The 21767-nt window shown below is 51.8% G+C and overlaps 1 protein-coding gene across 3 annotated transcripts in view; it reads left to right on the forward strand.

Annotated features, from left to right (window-relative positions):
• Positions 1-21767, forward strand: part of PCGF3 (polycomb group ring finger 3) — a 36461-nt gene continuing 14694 nt past the window's right edge. For 2 of the 3 annotated variants that reach the window (XM_080797263.1, XM_080797265.1), the window contains exons 1-6: positions 1-117; positions 4446-4563; positions 5847-5943; positions 9188-9243; positions 18226-18336; positions 19207-19295. In XM_080797263.1, coding sequence (XP_080653389.1) covers positions 4455-4563; positions 5847-5943; positions 9188-9243; positions 18226-18336; positions 19207-19295 — 462 coding nt within the window. In that variant the 5' untranslated portion in view covers positions 1-117; positions 4446-4454. Of the gene's footprint in view, positions 118-2568; positions 2705-4445; positions 4564-5846; positions 5944-9187; positions 9244-18225; positions 18337-19206; positions 19296-21767 lie in introns of those variants that run through there. The other variant, XM_080797264.1, reaches the window with a different exon arrangement.

Here is a 21767-nt window from a genome sequence, read left to right on the forward strand (position 1 = left end):
CGACGTGAAGACCCACAGGGCAGAGTGAAGCCGCTGGCGAGGACCTACAGCCTCAGAGCCGCAGCCTGAGCGCCCAATGCAAAGGCAGGAGGAGGGGACCGAAGACATCTAGAAGAGGTGAGGTGCGGTCTCCCCCGACCTCCAGGCAGCCTTTCAGCAGCCTGTGTTGTCGCATGGGGAGGAACAACCGCTGTGAAAAGCCCACTGTTCACGTTCACTGCTGACCTCTCCTGCGAGAGGCTCTGAGATGCACCCATCAAGGCATCTCAGGGTCTGCAGGCAGGTGTGTGTGCAAATGGTACAGGACTGACAGTCTTGTAGCACTTTCCTCCTCTGGCTCATACCCACCTGGTGTCCAGTGTCCAAGCTACACAGGGGCTGCCAAACGTGGGAGGCCTATGGGTGGAACATCCGCCTGATGGCAACAGTGGACATTTCCCCTCGTGGACCTGAGGACAGGAGGGTGGTTGGCCTTGGGGCCCAGCTTGGGCAGAGCTGGCAGCTGGGCCAGGGGGACTTTCAGGGCCCTCTTATCTCCTAATGTGGGTGGTCAGCAGGTAGAGGGTCCCTTTTCCAGGCTGTCAGGGCTGTCCCCTCAGCCAGGCACTGTGCTCAGGCGGCCTGCCTCCCTTGTCTCTTGCGACCTCCCTCCCTCGGGGGTCACCTCCTTTGGGGTTTCCTGTAGGTGAGACTCGTGTGTGCTCTTTTAGCAGGAGTCTCGTGAGGGGTGCTGTGTCCTTCGTGGCATGACTCCAGGAAACACCACTATCTGTCTCTCATCTGATGCCCACCTGGGTATCAGCTGGTCACTTAGGAAGTGATGTCTACACAGTATTTCTACCTGGAGGCCCTGCTGTCTGTGCCTGAGAAGTGTTCGGTTGGGGGGTGGGGGGGGTCTTTGAGACTCTGAATCTTCCCTTCCTCAACAAAGCCTCCATTGGTGACTCCTGTCGCTGCGGTTTCTATGGTGGCTGGTGACTCCTACTTCCATGTGATCGGCTCACCTTCTGGAAGGAAGAACGTCTCATGAACTTCATTTGGTGTTATTCTGTTGATAATGATCTGATTCATTCTGCTCACCTGATGAGAGTCACTCCTTATCTTGAAGCCCCAGTTGTTCCCAGTGTGACCGGTGGAGCCCTTGGAGCCGGGGCCAGGTCCACTCAGGCCCAGTTCTGTTACATTCCCAGCCCAGCCTTATGTGAGCCGTATGCCTGTGTCCCCATGAACCTCATGGCGGACGGCGGTGTGTCCAAACTGGGACCTGAGCCACCAAGGAGCACTTATTCCCAGGCCCTCCCAGTGGAGAGAGCTGGGAGGTAGTTGTGCGAGTCCACACGCACAGGCACACACACGTCTTCATCTCTGTACCCACCTGCTCACTAAGCATGAGCTCACACTGACCCCATTCCTCCAAGGGGCCAGAGGCCCTGTCTATGCCAGTGTGACCTGGGACTTGGCTTTGGCTTTACAAGTTTGCGTGTTGCCCTTGAGCTGGGGCCATGCTAATCTGCTCTGTATCGTTCTAACTTTAGTATATGTGTGGCCAAAGTGAGCCCTGTTTTGTCTTTTGTTTGGCAGCTCAGTTACTTGGTGTTTGGGAAGATATGTCATTGCTGAGCATGTTACAGTGGGATAGGAATATTTGTGTGTCCTGTATCCTTAGTGGCTGGTGTATAAACTGCTCAGTAGAAGGTTGAGGACATGAGAACAGTGCTTAGCTGGGCCAGTGTGGGGCCTCACGCAAGATTTCCATGTTGGCAGGCAGGTCCCTGTTTTCTGCTCTGCTTCGCTTGGGTTTCCTTCTCTCCTTTTATTTCCTACTCCACAAGGTGGTTCTGGGTTCCCCGAAGGCCAGCTACTTGACTGGGCCTCAGTGCACACACTTGCGAAGAACAGAGTACAAACCCACATTGGTTGAGTGCGAGTCCATCTTCTCCAGCTGAGGCTGGTTGGCCTGTAGAAACCCCTGTGAGAATGTTCCCCCAAGCTCCGTTTCACCTTTACTAGATTCCTAGTAACATCAGCGAGCCCCGACCCACAGACACAGCTGGCTTCGAGGGAGGTGGGAAGGGCCCTCTCCCATGGGGACCGCATGTCTTTTGAAGGGAGGAGAGATGTGGGTGAACAGCCAGAAGTATCTGCTTTTGTCTCATGTTCCACGCAAGTCCTGGAGCAGGACTGAGGTGTAGACACACTCCGTTCTGTAGGTGATGCTAGCCTGGTAGGCCGGCTGATGGCAGTCACTTGCTCTGGTAGTTTGTTGGTTCCAACAGTGCACCTCCAGACTGCTGCTTCCTCCGGGCCCTTCGCCTCCTCATCCAGCTGCAAAGCCCCAGCCGGGCCCCAGCCGCACTCACTGTGCAGGCATGGCCAGCACTTGCCCTCGGGCCTCACAGAGGGAAGTGGGTCTCAAGTCCTCCGCAAGGTTTGCTTGCTTTTCCCTCTTCATGAACAGCACTGAGCTGCGAGTGCCCTCGCCCGGCGGCCTGGGAGCCATGTGCACGGTGCGGCCAGCCAGCCTCAGGGATGCCCTTGACTCCGATGTGTCTGTTTCTGTTTTCATGCAGAGCTCTGTTAGTGACGCTCACTTGGAGAATATTCACTCCGTGAGTATCCACCGGAGCAGTGTTCCGTGTTGGGTTCCTACCGCTGCTCTAACAAAGGACCAGCAGCACGAGTGCGTCATCTGACAGTCCCAAAGGTCAGAAGTCAAGGTGTCCACAGGCCTGGCTCCTTCTGGCTCTAGACGAGAATTGTGCTTTGTTTTTGCCAGCTTCTAGGGCACCTGCACCTTTGGCTGCACCTTCAAGCCAGCACCCTAGTATCTCCCAGTCTCTCTGCCTCTGACCCTCCCACCTCCCCATTTCAGGGCTCTGTGATGACATGGGGTCTATGGGGTCATCTGGGACCATCTCCCGCATGAGATGACATACAGGTTTGGGGGTAGGATGTGGACATCCCCAAGAGCTGCTGTAACTCCTGGCACAGCTCAGGCGATGCAGTGACAAAACCAACCCTCATAGAGCCTGTGGTCTAAAGGGGAGACAGGTGACCTGGGGGCAGAGCCAGGTACAGTGGCGTACCCCCTCCACCCTGAGACAGAGATAACACGTCAGCACTTTGGCACACAGATGTTTGGGCTTTGATGATGTGTGTGCAACACCGTTGTCCTGTGGGACAGTGACAGGGATCGGCAGGTGGCCTTAAGAACCCCCAGTTCTGGGACTGGGTTGTGCTGGGCCAAGAGGAAGGGTGAGGTCCAGGGGCTGGTTGGATTTCCCTTGGACAGGGCAGAAAGTAGGGGAGGAGGATCTGGAGCACCTGTTGGCAAGGTAAAATTGCTTTCATAGCCAGTTCTCAGTGGCGGTTTTCTGTGATTTGCCATTTTAAACAATTGCAGCAAATGTCTTTTGAACTTGTCCCGTTATTAAGATAAATCTCTAGAAATGGGACGGCTCCTGTCCTATTTGGGGACATCTGGCTGGCAGCCCTTCTGACTGTCTGCTTCCCTGGGACTGGTCAGGACGGAACGTCAACTGAATATTGGAAATACTGCCTTCTGATGCTGGAATGACATGTGGTATCACCTGCATTTGGATGTGTCCATGGGCTGAGCACCTTTGCATGTGCTTATCAGCTGTTTTTGTGTGTCCACACTGAGGCCTCGTTGAGGGACTTTGCTTCTCGTTCAGGTTGGGCCAGAGTCCCTCAGGGTCACTAACATCCCTCAGGGTCATTCGTCCCCAAGCTTGCCAGAGGAGCCAGAGGCTCTAGCAGTGACCCTGCAGCCTCCTGTCCCTGCCCCAGCACAGGTGGCCTGCTCCCCTAGCCTCTCTTCCTGCGGCTCCATGCATCTGACTCACACCCCCAACACGGCTCCCTAGATGGCCTTAGCTCAGTCCCAAGCAGGAGAGGGTTGGGAGAGCCCTGAGGGGGGCAGTATCGCAGTGGTTAAGGGGAAGTGGTCACACGTTTGCAGAGCGCTGCCCATCAGGACAGTCCTGGTCCTCTGTGAGAAGACCTACAGCACTCTCTTCTATAGACGGGAAGCTGGGCCACAGAGTTTCTATGGCATGGACCTGGCCCTCCATCACGCTGAGCCCTTCTGTGCTGGAACTTGATTTACATTAGGCCTGAAACTTTGATGGAGCACCTGGGAGTATTTTGGGGGCATCTGGAGGGTGCAGTCAGTTGGGTGTCCGACTCTTGGTTTTGGCTCACGTCGTGATCTCAGGGTCGTGAGATCAAGCCCTGCATCGGGCTCCTTGCTCAGTGGGGAGTCTGCTGAAGATTTTCTCTCTCCCTCTGCCCCTCCCCCCACTCATGCTGTCTTTCTCCCTCTCTCCCTCTCTCTCTAAAAATAAATCTGAAAAAAAAAAAAGAAAGAAAGAAACACATGGGACTATTTCAGATATTAGTTAATAAGTGGTTTTCTCTTGCAGAAGCCAAAGATGTTGACCAGAAAGATTAAACTCTGGGACATAAACGCCCACATCACCTGCCGCCTATGCAGCGGATATCTCATCGACGCGACCACGGTGACCGAGTGTCTGCACACGTGTATGTGGGGAATATTCTAGAACATGGTCTTTGGCAGCCGTGGGGGGGGGATATGACCAAGTGTCTACACATGTGTATGTGGGGAATATTCTAGAACATGGTCTTTGACAGCCGTGGTGGGATGTGACTATCTGCATACTCATGGGCGGAATGTCTTAGAACGTGGCCTTTGACAGCTTCTAGCCTTGGGGTTTCTTGATCCTTGGGCTTGCTTTCCTTCCTTCCTTCCTTTCTTTCTTTCTTTCCTTCCTTTTCTTCTCTTCTCTTTTCCTTTTCTTTCTTTTCTTTTCTCTTCTCTCTTTCACCAAAACCTTTTAGCTCAAGCACAAAGCAAGACACAGAAGCAGGAATAAAGATGATCTTAAATCAAAAAAATTAGTTCAAATTAAAAAAAAAATTTTATGGGTAGTTTCAGTAGAAATATCATTTAAGAAAGCTAAAAATAGGAAAAATTTAGTTATTTCTATGTAACGGCAAAACCAGTATAACTGTGTTATGACAATATTCATTTTTAGTGGACAGAAATGCTTATTTTTTAAAATTCCCAAATGAATTCCTTAAACTTTCTGAACGGGGAAATGTGGTTTGGCTCCTCGAGGCTGATGGGCTTGTGTTGTGCTATTTAGAAGACTCTTAGCTTGCGCTGGACTTGGGTGTTTTAAGCCCCATCTTGAGTGGACATTTAGCAGGTGCGGTTTACCTGAAGCTAGCCTCCATGACGGTGGCTGAGGGGGCCAGGCAGGAACTCCCTGTGGAGACAGGGTCTTTGCTGTAAGACCAGTGCCTGGAATGCAGGTGACTTTGGATTCTGTATTTTCCGCTTTAGAAAATAAAATATTTGCCAGTTTTGATAGAACTTTTATTTTAAAGGTAATTATAGCTTTAAATTGTTATCCTCTGTTGAATTTTCTCGAATTTTGTTGTACACAGAAAATCTCGTGATTTTTCTTTAGACAAACATGAAAATTTTAAGTGTTAGCCCCTGTGGTGAGAATATTGGGATGAGACCCTGACATGCATTCTAGTGATGTCTCCGCTCTTGACCTCTACGCACCCCCTCCTCACTCAGGTTCCTTGTCCCTCCTACCCTTACCCCTCAGACCTGCTGAGTGAGCACATGAGACTTCACCGTGGTTGGTGAGACCCGAGAGGCAGGTGTCCCATTGAAGCAGCCACATGTGCGGTGGTCAGTGGGTCTGCGCATGGCCCATGTGTGAGCCGAGCCCAAGGAGGCGCCGGCGTTCTGCTCTCACTTTCTGACATGCACGTGCTTTTGCAAACAGTCTGTCGGAGTTGCCTGGTCAAGTACTTGGAAGAGAACAACACCTGCCCCACGTGTAGGATCGTGATCCACCAGAGTCACCCGCTGCAGTACATTGGGTAAGTGCCTCCAGGGCCCCCGGGCACAGCTTCCGGCCTTGTTCCCTGTCAGGGCTTTGCCCTGGCCTGCGTGCTTGGCCACCCTGCCGGCCAAGTCATACCAGGGAGCACCGGGGCCGCTCCTACAAGTTTCCAGGAGTATTTGCTCAAATTGAATAATCTGAGGAACCTCAGGACCCACATGGGTTTCACTGGTTTTACACTGGACTGGCTGAAGTTTGCTCTAAAGCAGGTAGCAGCCCTCGGCCCGCCTTTCAGTTATGGAATGAGTGGTCCTAGGCCCCTTGCTTGTGGCCTGCATCTTGCTTCTCGCAGCTGGTGGCCCTGTTGGCCACAGCTACCTCCTTGGGTGAGGGGGGCGTCTGGGTTGGCTTGTGGCTCTTATGCGGAGTTTTAAATGGCTTCCAGATTTGAGGGGCTGTCCTAAAGGAAATGAAAGCGCTCCCCCACCACATGGGAGCAGCAGAGGTAGGTCTGGAGATCTGTTCTGAACCACTCATAAGGGTGTGCACAGGAGAGTTTAAAAACGTGAGCAGCTGGCGTCGGCGCAGCGAGAAGCCGCTCCCAGATCAAGAGGTAAAATCACCAGGCCCAGAAGACCCCACCCAACAGCCCACTGTCCCCAGACAACATACCTTAGTCCCCTTTGTCCAGCTCACTACAAGGGGGACCAGTGGTGTGTTTGTGCGCCTTGCCCTTGACCCAGCCTGTTCTCCAGACCAGTTAGTTAATGTGGGACCCTGTGGCCGGGGCACGTTGGGGTGTCCATAGCAGGCGCTCAGTGCTGCTCTGGGGTTTGCCGTGTGGGTGTCTCTTCTTTGCCATCCCTCAGGGCAAGGTATTGGGATGTAGAGCTCTCGTACCTTCCCGTGCTCTCCTGGGCTGTTGTGGACTGCCTTCTTGCCATGTGGTGTGCTCTTGGCCCTGATTATCAGTGAGCACCAGCCTCCTCCCAAATGTTACCTAGCCATTCGGGTTTCTGGGAAGTGTCTCTTCATATCTCATTTCATTTTTCTACTGGGTTCTTTGTTTTATTTGTTCTGCTTTAAAGAAATGCTTTATGTATTCTGGGCACTAATTGTTGGCAGTGTCTATGTATGTGTTTCCTGTCTTGGGGGGTGTGGCTTTGTAGAGCACAGGGGGGCTTTCCTGATGTGAACTGTAGAAGGCAGGTGGTGATAGGAGCTTCATGCTAGTGGAAAGCTGTAGAGACTCTGGCCCTCCCTCCCAGAGTTCCAGGGCCCCTCTCCTGTGCTCTGGGATAGGCAGGGTGTTCTGGAGAACAGAAACACTTTAGCAGTCCCAGACGGTGGTGTTCTAGGCATAGCCTAACCTATAACACAAGGAAGGGAGCCCATGGAGCGGAGCTAGCCTCGTGCACAGGCCAGGGCCTGCCTTCTCTCTGTGTAGTGCCCATGTGGTGACCAGGGCCAGGGGGTTGAGGTGCAGAGCTGGGGGGAGATGCGCAGCCCTGAGGCCTGCCATGGGCTCTGCGCTCCGCAGTGGCTCTTTCCTGCTAATCTTGTCCCTTACTCCTTGCCCTCTGTGCTCTGGCTGGAACTATACTGTATTACCCATCCTAATGCCAGCTCTGCTGTTGGCTCAGAGCCTTCTTCCTGACATACCTTTGCCCTACACACTTGGCCCAGCCTTCTGCTCTGATTCTGCTACACTCTGACCGTGAGGTTGCCCCAAAGGAAGGGCCTTCACCTTTGGGCTGGGGCGGAGTGGGAAGAGGGCACTTAGGGTGGGGTAACGGGGCCTGGTGGCCCCATGCTGGGCCCCAGGCAGTGGCTCAGGCCTTAGGAAGTAAGAGGATGCCATGCGGTGCTGGCTGCAGACAGGTGCTGAGTCTGAGTTTCTAGGGTCTGGAGGATCTTTGAGGCAGCTCTGCCCTTCCAGGCTTCAAATTCAAGCCAAGGACCTTGGCCATGTGGGCCATGTCAAGAGAGGAGCTAAGAGGGTGTGTGGACTGTAGCGTGGAGTGTGAACATGAACACTGCAAAGGAATTGGCTCTCTTTCAAGGGTTTGCCGCAGTAAGAGCCGGAATGTGGCCGACACCAGGAAGAAGGCCTTGTGCTATTGTGCCTCCTGGAACCCTCCCCGAGGAGAGTCCGCCGAGCCCTCCACCCAGCACTGTGGGTCTCTGGCCATGCAGGCAGGGCCTAGCTAAGTCATTCAGAGGACCCAGGGTAGAGCTCTTTGGCAGGGTTCCGTCCAGCGTCATCTCCTTAAGGATCGGGTGAGCTTTCCGCGAAGCCGGTGAGGGTGGAGTCAGCGAGCAAGGGAGTCATGTGTGCTGCAGGCCAGTGGTGGTTCCGAATGCTTATCCGTGTGCATGTGTCTGTCACCCGTACACACACGTGAATGTGAGTGTTGGGACGTGAAATGCATTTCTTAGTGTGCAGCACGATCAGAAGGGTTGAGAAACTCTGCGTCCGTCTGCCATGGGCTAAGCTGTCAGCCCAGTGTCTAGTAGAACTTTAGAGTTGTTGGAAGCAGTGAGCAGTGGTCTCTGCAGGACCCGGTCCCCCAGTATTTCTGGCAAAATTGTGAGCCTGGTGAGTGGCTGCCGTGTGCCCAGTCCTGGCCTAGCTCTTGCAGCTAAATGTCTGATCTGTGGAGCAGAGCTGTTTGTCAGTTGGTTACAAGGTACCTATCTGTGTTCTTAAGGTTTTCATTTTAATGGATGATGTTTGAAAACAGTTACTTCAATGTATTAATAATTTATGTTCAGAAATAACAAACTGGAGTATTATATTTCAGATACTGTGCTCGTGTAACCTTTTCAGAAAACCTTCATAGGTAGATCATAAAGACCACCAGAAGGGCCTGATCTTAGAACCTTTTCTCTGCATTTTTGAGAACGTTACAGAAAAGCTTCCGGTCTAGTGGAGACCCCAGGAAGCACCAGTGGACAAGGCGGGGTTGGCGGTGTGCAGCTGGACAGACCACACCAGGCCGCAGCTCTGTGTTGCACCGCATTTGGCAGGCAGAGGGCACTCCTCCCCTAGAGGATCTTTGTGCCACCGCTGCTTGAAATGTTCTTAAGCTTCTAGAACCTGAATTAAATGATGCATTAATTCAGATCATATATAACTTCTGCTAACACATTTTTTTAAGTGCAAACTAGAAGCAAAATTCAACCAAGATTTAGAATTTGCAATTGTGAATTTTGCTGTTGTAAAGGGAAAATGTGCCTGGGTGTTTTGGCTGACCTGACCTGTTGTGTTCTTTTGCCAGTCATGACAGAACCATGCAGGACATTGTTTACAAACTGGTTCCAGGCCTTCAGGAAGGTGAGTGTCAGAGTGTCTCTCTCAGACTGTGGAGACTGTAGCACGGCCTCTGGGAGGCTTTCCTCATGGGGGTCCTGGACCTGGAGGGAGGCCCCCTCTGTGGCAGCAGCACTGCCTGTCTTGTCTCCACGCTGAACTCACGAGTACCATGGTGCTGGCTTCTTCCACTGTCCACCTCGCTGGCTTCTGCGTTCAGAGGGGCCCAGTCGAGCATGCAGCCTCGCTGGGGCAGCCTCCCTAATCGCAGACACACCACCAGTAGCCGGGGTGTCAATAAAGTTTATTTGCATTTTAAGTCCAATCTCATTGAGAATTAAAATGAAATACTATGTAGTATAAGTATCCTGAAAGTGGAAATAGCTGTTCTTTTTTTAAACTTTCCTGCAGTCCTGAACACAGAGAGTGTTGCTGTCCCTCTTCGTGGGGGTGGTGAGGGGGCGATGGGGAGGGACATTGGCCTCAGGGTCCCACTCAGGATCCAAGTGTGCTGTGCTTGCTGATGAAACTCCGTACGCTGTCCTTCAGAGATAAAATATGTTAGGGATTCCTTTTGTCTGTTTTCTCCTTGTAATGTTTCAAAGGAGGGTTGTAATTGAATATACAGCTCACTGTGTAAGCTTAGAAGATACTCATCTAGCTTTTCCGACGTAACAGTGCTGTTAGTCTTTTCTTCACCATTCACAAGGTCATTTATATAAGAAGAATTTAAGTTTCCTGAGTAAAATGTAGATGGAGACAGTCATCTTTTGATACCCCGAAGTTTTTAGTCCTAAAGCAAAGAATACATCAAAATAAAACACCAGTACCTTAAAAAATTATTCCAGGGTATTTTAAACACAAAAGCAGGCAGAAGCACATACGGAATCCCATGTGTTTATTACCCGGCATCCGCAGTTTCCCAGCTCACGGCGAGTCCTGTTTCATCCACTGCTCCTGCCCATCTTCTGCCAGAAGATAAGGTTCTTCTTAACACACGTAACCACAAAACCTTTATCAATCTAAGAAAATAATAGTAACCCCTTGGTATCAAACAGCCAGTCAGTGCCAGCATTTCTAACCGCCTCGAGAACACCACATTTTCCGAGTTTGTTTTAGCTTATTTCAGTCAGGATCCGGGTTAGGTCGCCCCCAGTCCAACTGCTCTGCGCCCTCCCGGCCTCTCCTCTCTCCAAGTCTGGACTTGCCGAGGGCACCCGGTTCCTGAACTGGCGGCCTCTGCAGGCCTGACCTGATTGTGGCTCGTGTTTCTGGCAAGTCCCGCTCCGGTGGTTATTCTGCCTGAACAGGTGTGTTTGGCCTGTGTGTCCTGCTGCTGCAGCCACCCTGCCCGCAGAGCATCAGTCTGGGACTCATTAGGAGCAGTCCGATCTGTCTCTTCTGATCTGCCTCTTCTGGGTCTGACCAGGCCGTGTACCCGGTAGACCACGTGCGCAGAGCCATGCATCACTCCAGGGTTCCTGAGGCCCATTCACATCAACAGGCAGAACTGAGTTTGTCTTTCCTTTGTATACAGCCAGCTGGGCCTTCGGGCCCCTCCAGCCACCCTCAGTGAATGGAAACGCATGCACGTGTTCACAGCGTGTAGGGGTCCTTGTCCTTTCTGAAGCCCAGGTGCTCCCATCCATGGCCTCCGACAGCACCCCAGGTGTCTGGGGTGGCCCTGCTTGCCCAGCAGGCGGGTTCTGGGCTTCTCTTGGTGACTTCCTGTCCTGTCCCCACAGAGTCCAGGTGCCGTCGTGGGTGAGATGCCCGGCGACACGGTTGTAATGGAGGTCTCGTTGGTGGAGACCGTGTGCAAGTGCGATGATGCCGGCTGACTGAGCCAGTCGCCCTCTCTCCCCCTTGGGCCGGGGTCTCTCTTCTGGCAGACCAGATGCTCGGCTTCTCTGGCCCTCAGACTTGCAGCCCCATGTTGCTCTTCACAAGAACAGCACGGCTTTGAAACCCTTGACAGTGTGGCCACTGTCATGCTGTAGGCTGTCTGCAGCCCCTTTGTCATGTCAGTTGTGCCCACAGCTGCACACCTGATTTCTCAGGTGGAGGCCCCGTTCTGGAGGCTGCACATGCTGCCGCCTGGGCCTCAGAGCTGCGCCTCCTCAGATTCCACCCCCGCTGCCGTCCTCTTGCCAGCTGTTTCTCTGTTCCCCGTAGACAAGGTCTTCTTGGTAGAGAATTTGTTTTTCAGTTGTCTTTTGTTTCCTTTTTAAATAATTTTTGAAAATCTGCCTTTGAAGAGGCCACATTTTATAAAATTTAATCAAATGATCTATGTTTTGTGTCAGCTACTCCTCCCTGCTTTGCACAGCCTGTAGCTTGCTCCTTCCGCCTGCGTGCCACAGAGGCACTTGCTGGGATGTGGGGCTCTGCCCGTCTGACGATGGCTGCAGGGGTCCTTTCGCTCCTGGACTCCTCCTGACAGATACTTAGGACGTTCCCATCGTTGGCTTTAACCGAAGGGAAGGGGGTGTGCCGATCACCCTTTTGCATACTTTTATGGGAGTGGGTGAATATATTGGGCTTTATTCTGGAAGTAAAATCACTAGGCCAAGGGTTCTGCATTTTTATTTCTTTCTCTTGCCTCTTGGCCCTGCCTGGAGTAGGTGTCGGGAAGCTGCAGGCCAGATCTGGCTTGCTGCCTGTCTTCACGGGACTCATGAGCCAAGAATGTTTTTTTACACTTTTGTAAGGTTGGGAAAAGTCAAAAGAATAACATTTGTGATGTGAAAGTTACATTAATTGAAATTCCATTGTCTGTTAAGTAGTGTTACTGGAGCACAGCGTGCTTACTCCTCTTTGTATCATTTGTGCTAGCGTCGCGCCCTGAGCAGGCACTGGTGGCAGACTGAGGCGGGGTGGCGGGGGGAGGGGGCCTCGCCGTTTCGCGCACCGTGGATCCAGAAACACAGGCATAGCTCGCCAGCTTTTCGAGAGCCATGTGCCACTGCTGACTCTGTTGTCCACGCCTACCCATCATGTCAGAACCCGAAGGAAGGAAAGTGTGGGCTCCAGATGCTGCCTGATTAAGCCACAGGGATGCGTCGATGGAGCTGTCCTTGCGAGCCAATGGTGCCATGCTGAGCCACCATGCTGGGGTGAAGGAGCAGAACCAAACTGAATACGCAGGAAGGAAAAAAAAATCTAAAATAGAGTAGCTCATCACAGCAGAATTTCTTCACAAAAATAAAAAGTGAAGATACGGCTGCAGTTGGAGTAGGTTTCTGACTGGCTGGTGTGTTAGCCAAACAGGGGAGCCATTTACCCTCAGTGCAGTCTTGTTTGACACCAGCAGCCAGAGGACAGACTGGCTTTGGAGGGAGCTTCTGGGAGCTGCGTCAGTTGTCGCGGAGGAAGCCAAGCTGGTGGTTCTGAGTGTCCAGTCCACTTAGCCGTTTGCCTGGGGAGCTTGCAGTGACCAGAGAAAACGTCTCTCCGAGCGGTGCGCACGGAGCAGCTGCCACCGGGAATCTTAAAGGGGTTGAGAAACTTCCAGTCCAGTACAACCAGAAATGGCATCTGCTCAGCTGTGTTCCAGCCAGCAGGGGCGGGAACGTATGTGGGGCAGGAAGATGCTCAGTTGGATGGACGAACTGCACCTGTGAAAATGGAAGGTGTCTGGGGGACGTCATATTCGCCAACAGGAATACTGCTGAGATGACTCTTTCCTGTGTCACTGGACTCGTGGTGTCCGCGGGTAGACTTTGTTCACTTTCAGATGTCACCATCCCCTAGCGTTGGAGGTCCTGTCCAAAGCGGAGGCCAAACGTCCCAACTTTCCCTCCCACTCAGCCCTTTAAGGCTTCAGGCTGGCAAAGTGTGTGTGTGTGGTGGGGTTTGGAGCTGTGGGGAGAGGAAATTTTCAGAGTGGAAAGAAGCACCTTTAACGTTGAAGGACTTCAGAAAGTACCTTTTTCCAAAGACTCGACAGTGCTCCTAATGAAGTCAGGCAGTGTGACTTGGGCACAGACTCCCTGCGGTGAGGCGCTGCTCTCTGGATGTGGTACTGTCAGAAGTGAGAGGAGGCGGGAGATCTCCGAGCCCATGTGGACTGGGAGCAGCCTTGCTTTCTGAGCTCTGGCTACAGGACCAGGACCTCGACCTCAGTCCACATGTCAGAGTCCACTGACTGTGCTGTTTCTGTCCACCCTCCAGGAGGAGCAACGAGCCCTCAGTGTGATGGCACCACAAGGGCCGACACCGGGAAAAAGGCCCCCCAGGGCTCTGGGAGTACCCCCTCACTGATGCATGAGCCCAAGAGGTCGTGTGCTTGTGGACTGATGCCACACATTTCTGTGTGAAAAGACATTTTCAGAAATGAAAATTTGTAAAATCTCATTTGAGATGAACATGTATAATCAGTTTTGATAAGGAACACTAACTTTTAACCCCGATTAAATATCATCCCCCTAAAAGAAGTCCGTTTCTCTTGTTAGCAGCCTATGATACAAAAAACCGTCCTCAATTATAGTTTTACCATATTTTGAAGTTTCATGACTGCTGGTTTCCAGTTCCTCACATGAAGAGCTTGGAAGTCACCACTCTGTCCTAACAAATAAGCTGAACAGACTGAGAAATTAACCACTTTTCTTAGATTGTTAAGAAGGGTGGACACAGGGAAAACTGCTGCCCCAAGATTGGAGAAACTGGATATGGGGGCCCCGGCTTCCCAGGGCAGAGACTCCGGAGCAGAACCCTCCCTGGGAACTGGCACAGGGCCGGAAGCCTGTACTTGAGGAATTGCTGGAGGCTCCATGCAGACAAGTCAGAGAGAGAAACCTGCAGGAGGATCCGGTATCATGAGCTTCGCCCCCAGGATCTCAGCCACGGTCCCTCAGTGCTTCCTGCAGGGGAAGAAGAGGAGCCATTCGGCAGCACATCAACCAAGGCCTGCCCACTGGGGAAACTAGCTGAGCGAGGGGAGCTGGTCTTCCCACCCACAGCGCAAGAACACAGCTGGGACGTGCTGACCAAGCCCAGAGTGGAGGCCCTGGCTGAGGATCACAGAGCCCTTCCCCTTTCCCACCCCACCATGTCACTGAAGGCCTCTCCCTGGCACATTGCAGCTGGCTCACCAGAAAACATGACAAGGCTCACTGAAAGACAGAAACGGAGTTTCAGGACACAGAACAAGCACCAGAACCAGGCACGGCAAGGATGTGGGAATTGTCAGACTGGAATTTAAAACAAACGCAACAAATATGCTAAAGGCTCCAGTGGGTAACGTGGACCAGAATAGCTGGGCAGTGTAAGCAGAAGGACGGAAACCCTAAGGAAGACGCAAAAAGAAATACCAGACATAAAACCACAGTAGCAGAAACGAAGAAAGCCTCGGGCCAATTAGTAACACAACTTGTGTAGGGTTCTGTCAACAGAAGCTAACCAAAATCAGAGTCTCCAAGGATGAGCGACTGCCGCAAAGGTGTACCGTACATGGGACTGGAACACAAGAAGCAGAGGAGAGAGAGAAGGAACAGCAGAAATACGTGAGCTGATCATGACTGAGATTTTCCCCAAACTAACATCAGACACCGGACCCCGGACACTCAGAGAACACCAGTCAGGATTGGTGCCAGCAACGCGAGACCTATGTATATCATTTTCCAGCTACAGAGTAATCAAACTAAATGAGGCAGAGGGAAAAAACACCTTATTACAGAGGAGCAAAAGTAAAAATCCACCTGGCTTCTCCAAAGCCACGCCAGCAAGGAGACCGGAAAGTACAGTGTTTGGTGTTGAGAGAAGAAACCACTGGCCAGAGTTGTGTGTCCTGCAGAAGGCAAGGAGAGATAGTTTTTCTGGGAGCCAGAGGTCGCGGGAACTTGTCGGACCGCATAAGAAGTTCTTCCAAGATGAGGAGGTGCCAGAGGTCGGAAACTTGGACCCACACAAAGGAAGGAAGAGCATCAGAGAAGGGATCATGAAGGTAAAGTGGACCTTTTTTCTTCATCTGACAGATGACAGTTTATTCAAAATAAGAGCCAGAATGTACTCGTTATGCCATAAAACATTTGCCTTCTCCCCGGTTCTAGACCTGCCTATGTCGTACCTCGGTGTTGCTGCGTAGCTCACGCAGCCCCAGTGTCCGCTGCGTCCGACGATGGGACGCTTGCCAACCCCCAGGCTAGTGCTCCACGTGGGGTGTTCGGTCCGAGTGGTGCACATGGATGTCCTCGTCTCAGGCCGGATCCGGGGGCAGGGGGAGCGGGCTTTCACCCCGAGTGTGAAGTCGGCCATGGGACCCCGTACGTGCCCACGTCATTGAGGAGGCACTGAGAGCGCCAGGGAAGGACACGGACTTGGGCCCAGTATGGCCTTGCGTTTATCACTGCCCTGGATTCTCCTAGATCCTAGTTACACCAGGATCTGTAATTTTTATAAAATTTTATAAAATTATTTTATAAAATTATTTTTATTATTTTATAAATTTATTATTTTATAAAATGTATTATTTTATAAAATTATAAAATTGTAATTTTTATAAAAAACAAGATCGTGCTACACAGTCTTTTCCATGATGACCTACTGTGCTTGTTCCACACCAGTAGCAGGACCTTGGGGCGCCTGGTGGCTCATTTGGTTGTGCGTCAGACTCAGGACTTCGGCTCAGGTCATGATCTCAGGGTTGTGGGATCGAACCCTGCACCAGGCTCTGTGCTCAGTGAAGAGCCTACTTAAAATTCTTTCCCTTTCCCTCTCTCTTTGCCCCTCCCCTCACTCACACATGTGCTTGCTCGCTCTCAAGCTCACTCTCTCCCTAAAATAAATAACTAAATCTTAAAAAAAAATATGTGACTTACATCTTTTTTTTTTTTTTTTAAGTGGGCTCCACACCCAGCATGGAGCCCAATGTGGGGTTTGAACTCACAACCCTGAGATCAAGACCTGAGCTGAGATCAAGATTCGGTCGCTTAACCAACTGATGCCCCCAGATGCCCCCAATCTGTATCATTTTTAGTGGCTACATGGTATTCTACTGAGCAGAAGGCCTTATCCCAGGGTAGCAGATAAATTAGGTTTATCTCACATGTTGACTGTCCGTAGTGGATGGCATCTTGGACGGAGTGTTGAGAAAGATTCTGAGGCTTTCTTGGCCTCACCCTTCTGGCTGGCCCAGTCCCCATTCAGACTTGTTTCTGGCCCTTCAGTGTTGTGAATAAGGCCCCAGCGACTGTGTGCCTCCCCCTCTCCTTATGCACTAGGGTGGTTATTCTTATTTTTTTTTTTTAAGATTTTACTTATTTTATTTGACAGAGAGAGAGAGATCACAAGTAGGCAGAGAAGCAGGCAGAGAGAAGGGGGAAGCAGGCTCCCCTGCTGAGCAGAGAGCCCGATACGGGGCTCGATCCCAGGACTCTGAGATCATGACCCGAGCCGAAGGCAGAGGCCTAACCCACTGAGCCACCCAGGCGCCCCTACGGTGGTTATTCTTTAGGACGGATTACCGGCAGAGTTTTGGGGGCCAGCGGTTAAGTTTTTAAATAGTTTTAAATAGCAAGTTACCTTGCTGAAAATTTACCCCAAGGGATATTTGTGTGCTGATCTATTCCTGACATGGAGTATTGTTAATTTCAATCTTCCCTTCACTCTGAGAGGTGAAAAATTTTTAATGACAATTAAAACAAGGTATTGGAAGCAGCGTCATTTGCGCATTAGGCAAGAACTCGCTCGGCGCTGAATGGCGGGACCACGCTGTACTTGGAGAAGCTGTTGAGAGTGGCCTCACGCCATCAAGCCCTGCTCTTCACACCTTTATTGCTGAGCTAGCTTGGATATGTCTATTTCATTTCTTTCTGAGCTAATCCCAAATTTTCCAGACCAGTCTTCTGGTTTGGCACTTTGCCGTATATGGTTCCAGCACCCTATGTCCCCTCTAGGCAGTAGAGCTGTCCCTTTAGTTCTGAGGGGTGGCCACTTTGTGCCTGAGCCTGTTGTCCCCCTGCACCCATGTGCTCCTGCGCGATCAGTCATGCGGAGCATTGGTGCAGGCCCAGGTTGTGACCAAGACATATTCCTGGCCCCATGGAGCTCATGCTATAGGGGAGGACACAGGTGCAGGTAAAAAGTGCAACAGAGTGTTACGGGGTTAAGTATACAGAAGTGTTTTTCATAGAGTGATTTACAGGCTATTAGTTTGAGCAGCTTGGGTTTAAAGTTTCTTTGCTGCCTGCCGTGGGTCCCCGAGCAATGACTAGTTGCTTCATTGTCTGGGTGTACGGTTTACAATCCTTTTCTGCTCAGAGTCGGCCTTTCAGCCTGCTGCCCCTGCCCTCTCCTGGCCTGGCTGCCACTCTGCACGGGGGGCTTCCTCTGGTGCAGCCGGCAGTGACTGGCCTGCCAACCCCAGGGAGTGGGGGTGCTGGCTGACATCACTTCTAAGGAGGGTACTGGAAGGCAGTGTGGTGGCGTGGCTTCTGCCCCCAAAGGAACCTTCCTGCGGGTTGAGGGGCGGCTCCACTGCCTCCCCAGGATTCTGCAAGCTGTGATGGCATGCCACAGACACCAGGGGCCACTCTTTACCCCATGCCTGGCACCCCGGGGTGGCCCTCTATAGCTGGGAGAGGACACTGCGCGTCAGCAGCACTCAGATGCGGGCAGTGCCAGAAAGCCCGAGTCTGTCACTGAGCTGCCCAGCGGTCCACGGGTCCTGTGTGCTGGCCACTGAGGAGTCCCAGAACGTTGAGCAGACGCCCTGCGCTAAGAATGGTCTGAGGGTGGGGAGTGGCCTGCAGCTTACGGTCAGGGGTCTGTGCGTCCCCATGCCCTAGTGCTGGCAGTTTCAGCCTGGTGCCTGGTGCGTCCTCCAGTCAGGGCCCCGTGGCTCTGAGGTTCAGAGGGTGACAGTCCAGAGTTGTCTTCTCATTAGTGACAGCCGTCAAAACCCCCCAGATCCAGATCTATTGTTTGCTTCACATGACATTTGTGAACAGAATTTTCCTGTGATTCCCTGCCTTCTTAAGATTAAGAGTATATATTCATTTTCAATAGCGGAAATGAGGAAACAGAGGGAATTCTACCACAAGTTAGGCATGGAAGTGCCTGGAGATATCAAGGGGGAGACCTGTTCTGCAAAACAGCACCTAGATCCCCATCGGAACGGTGAGTGGGCTCCAGTGTGCCTGCAGCCAAGGCCGCGCTTTGGTATGAACCCCTTTCTCAGGATGCCCCGTGCCCTTTCCACAGTTTGTGGTACAACCTGGGAGTTTCTGGGGCCCAGCTGAGAAACGGGAGACAGAGGGGGCCCCCACGAGTACCTGGAGGTGGGGTGCTGTGCAGGAGGGCCTCCTGAGACTTCCCTTCAGTTTGTCCTGCTTCAGTGTAAAATTAGTGGTATTTTCAAGTTGGTACATATTAAAACAAATTATTCAAGTATTTCATGCCAGAGTGTTTTTCTAGTGACCCAAAGGGGTTCCTGAGAAGTTTCTAGACCACCCTGTGTATGTCCAACAATGTTAGAAGAAAGGAGAGGTCCTGTATGGCCCCGAGGAAAGGCAGGGTCTGCATGCTGCACCCCTGTGGAGGCAGAGGGAGGCAGTTGGGGGCTGTTTGGGAAGCCAGGGGTCTTGTCCCAGCCACTTACTTGTAAAAGCAGTGTTGGAACGATAAAGATTGTAGGCACCCTGTGCTACCTAGTCAGTAGTTGGTGTATTAAGCATTGAGTAGTATTGGGTGCGAGGGTTTCTCTGCCCCTTTCACTGCCCCCACAAGCCTTTGCCTGCTATGCCCTTGTACACACACTCACAGGCCCACGTGTAGCTGATGTCAGCTTCCTGGGACCCCCACACTTGAAGGGACAACGTGTTTTAACAGGTGCCCTGTCCAGCTGTCCCCGATTTCATATCCTTTTGAAGGTGCTACTGTCTTCTTTGAATGAATTTTTATAGCATTTTGAGTATAGTGTACAGTTAAAAAAATAATGGTTTGACATTCTGGGTTTCGTAATATAATATCTCCTGTTATTGCTGAAAGGTGAAACCAAAGCAGATGACAGTTCGAACAAAGAAGCAGCAGAAGAAAAGCAGGAAGAGGACAATGACTACCACAGAAGTGACGAGCAGGTGGGTGCTGCCGCTGTGTGTGCACTGTGGTGGGCTTCAGAAAACCCTAACTGCTCCAGGGGGTGTTTCCTCCATTTACAGAGAAAAGGTCAAGTAGCCAAGAAAGTCGACACGTTCAAATGTCAACACGTTTCCTTAGATTTTCCTTCTTTATCTTTTTTTTTTAATTGCCAAAGTGATAAATGCTCACTATAAAACATTTTAAATATAAAACAATTGAAGTCCACCGTCTGCATACTACTGCCCAGGTGGGATAATCCCATGCCAGGCGTTCTGTGCACCTGCACATACGGTATCAAAGAGCTGCAGTCCCGCCTGTGTTAGAGGAAAGGAAACAACACAGCATTGAGAGATCTGTGCATCCGCCACGCAAAAAGGAGAAGGAAACGGTCACAGAGATGCTGTAAAAGCTTGTGATCCAATCTCATACCCATGGTACTGGGCCTTTCCATAGGATACCCTGCCTGGAAAGCTCTCACAGTCATCATACCGAAATTAGAATCATCTTGTTAACATGAAAGACAGGAAAGTGCACAGTCTCAGCTGTTACTCAGCATGGCTCGGGGGAGTCTGGGCATTCACTGAGACAGACCGAGATGTGTGTGACACAGCAGAACGCTGTCCCTCTCACATCACCCTGTTGTCTCACATAACCTAAGACCGTCAGCGGGGGCAGTGGTAGAACTTGTTGTCGCTTGTCAGGGGATGAGGTCATTTCAGTCTCAGCAGGTGTGGGGGGGGCCTCATCACAGGACTGAGAAAAACTTAAGAATATTCTAGTAAGAAATTGTGTGAGGCTAAATGAAGCCACTGAAACATTATGGAAGAACATAAGAAAAAAACCTGAATAATCAGGTGTTAGGTTATTTTAGAAAGATTTATTTATGTACTGGAGAGAGAGCGCCTCGGGGGTGCAGGGAATGCCAGACGGACAGGGAGAAGCGCAGGCAGACTCCCCTCCGTGCTTCTCGCAACCTGAGCCGAAACCAAGAGTCGGATGCTCAGTGATTGAGCCACCAGGCGCCCCAATAATTATTTAGATTTAACAAAAGGTAGTATGGGTTTGTGTGGGCTTTTGCTCATACTATTGGGTTTATCCCATCTTCCTGTTTTGTAGAGTCTGTGTTTCTTCTGGGGGGGGACGATCATCCCTCTTCACATCTTTTCAGAGAGGGTGTGTGCATAATGAACTCTGAGTCCCTCTGGGTTTCCCATACGGGTCTGCATGATACTGTGGCTGGGTGTCAGATTCTAAATTCGGAATAACTTTGAAGACAAACACTTCCTTCTTCTGTCACTCAGATGACTTGACTGAATTGTGCACTTTTCACACTAAGCATGAGCAAAAGAAAAAGAAAAACAGCTAAGAGAAGTGCGAGCGCTCAAGTCAGAGACGCTAGCAGGCCGGAGTCCTCAGGCCCAACGCTGACACTCAATGCTCCTCAGGGTTTACTGCTCTTGAACTGTGGCTGGGCTGCAGTCCTAGGTATTTGTTCAGCAGAGAATCCTAATGCCTGGCGCGATTCTGAATTTATTCCTTATAGAGCACCTGTGGTGTTTCCATCCACTGGAAGTGTTGCTCAGACACCTTGTTGGCTCAGCGCCCTAACTCTCTCGCTGCCCCCTCTGCCCTCTGCCTTTGTCCCTGTTCCCACCCTTGTCCAGAGCACGTTTCTCCCTGCCCATGGGATAGGACAGTGCCCACCCTGGGCTGCTCAGGTGGGCCTGGAGGAAAGCACAGATTCTGGTGCACTGGTGAGTCACTAGAGTAAACATAAGAAAATTAGAATATACACCTACTTTTAGGAAGAATTTGGCCCTCCTATAAGGCCCACATTCTGCCTGCTTTTGAGCAAATGGGCTGTCCATCCCCAGAGGTGCCATTGACCTGTGGGGTCCCTGCACAAACAGCCACAGGAGGGTTGTGAGAGCTTCGAACCGTCGGGCAGCATGGCCACAGCCCCACTCCCTGCTCACTTGGGAAGCACGCGCTGAGCCCAGCATGGCTGGGCGTGATGTCCAGACCCCAGAGAGGAGGAGCCAGGGCCAGTCTGGAGATGCCTGCCCCTCCAGGTTTGGGGGATGCCGGGTGCGGTGTGCACCTGTGCTGTGCTGGTGGCTGAGGGGGCAGCCTCAGCCCTGTGGGACAGTGGAGGGGGGAGGCTGGGCACCACCCCACAAGCCCTGAGCACCCACCCTGTCTGGGCCCTACCCTGCTCCCAGCTGGTGAGCAGGGAGAGGCAGGCAGCATCTGTGAGGGAAAATGTGCAGGTCAGCACAGGGGTGTCAAGATGGAGGGAGGGTGGGGTGGAGCAGGGCCTTGCAGCAGGGCTGGCTGAGGAGGGAGGAGTCAGTGAGTGTGGAACCCTCAGCGGAGCAGAAGGCTCAGGGAGGCCAGGGCTCCCCAGATGGGAAGGCGACCAGGCAGCATTTGTGGCTTGGGCAGTAGGGTGGCTCGGGACATGTGAGCAA

Source organism: Martes martes, assembly GCF_963455335.1.
Source record: "Martes martes genome assembly, chromosome: 2".
Taxonomy (NCBI): Eukaryota; Metazoa; Chordata; class Mammalia; order Carnivora; family Mustelidae; genus Martes; species Martes martes.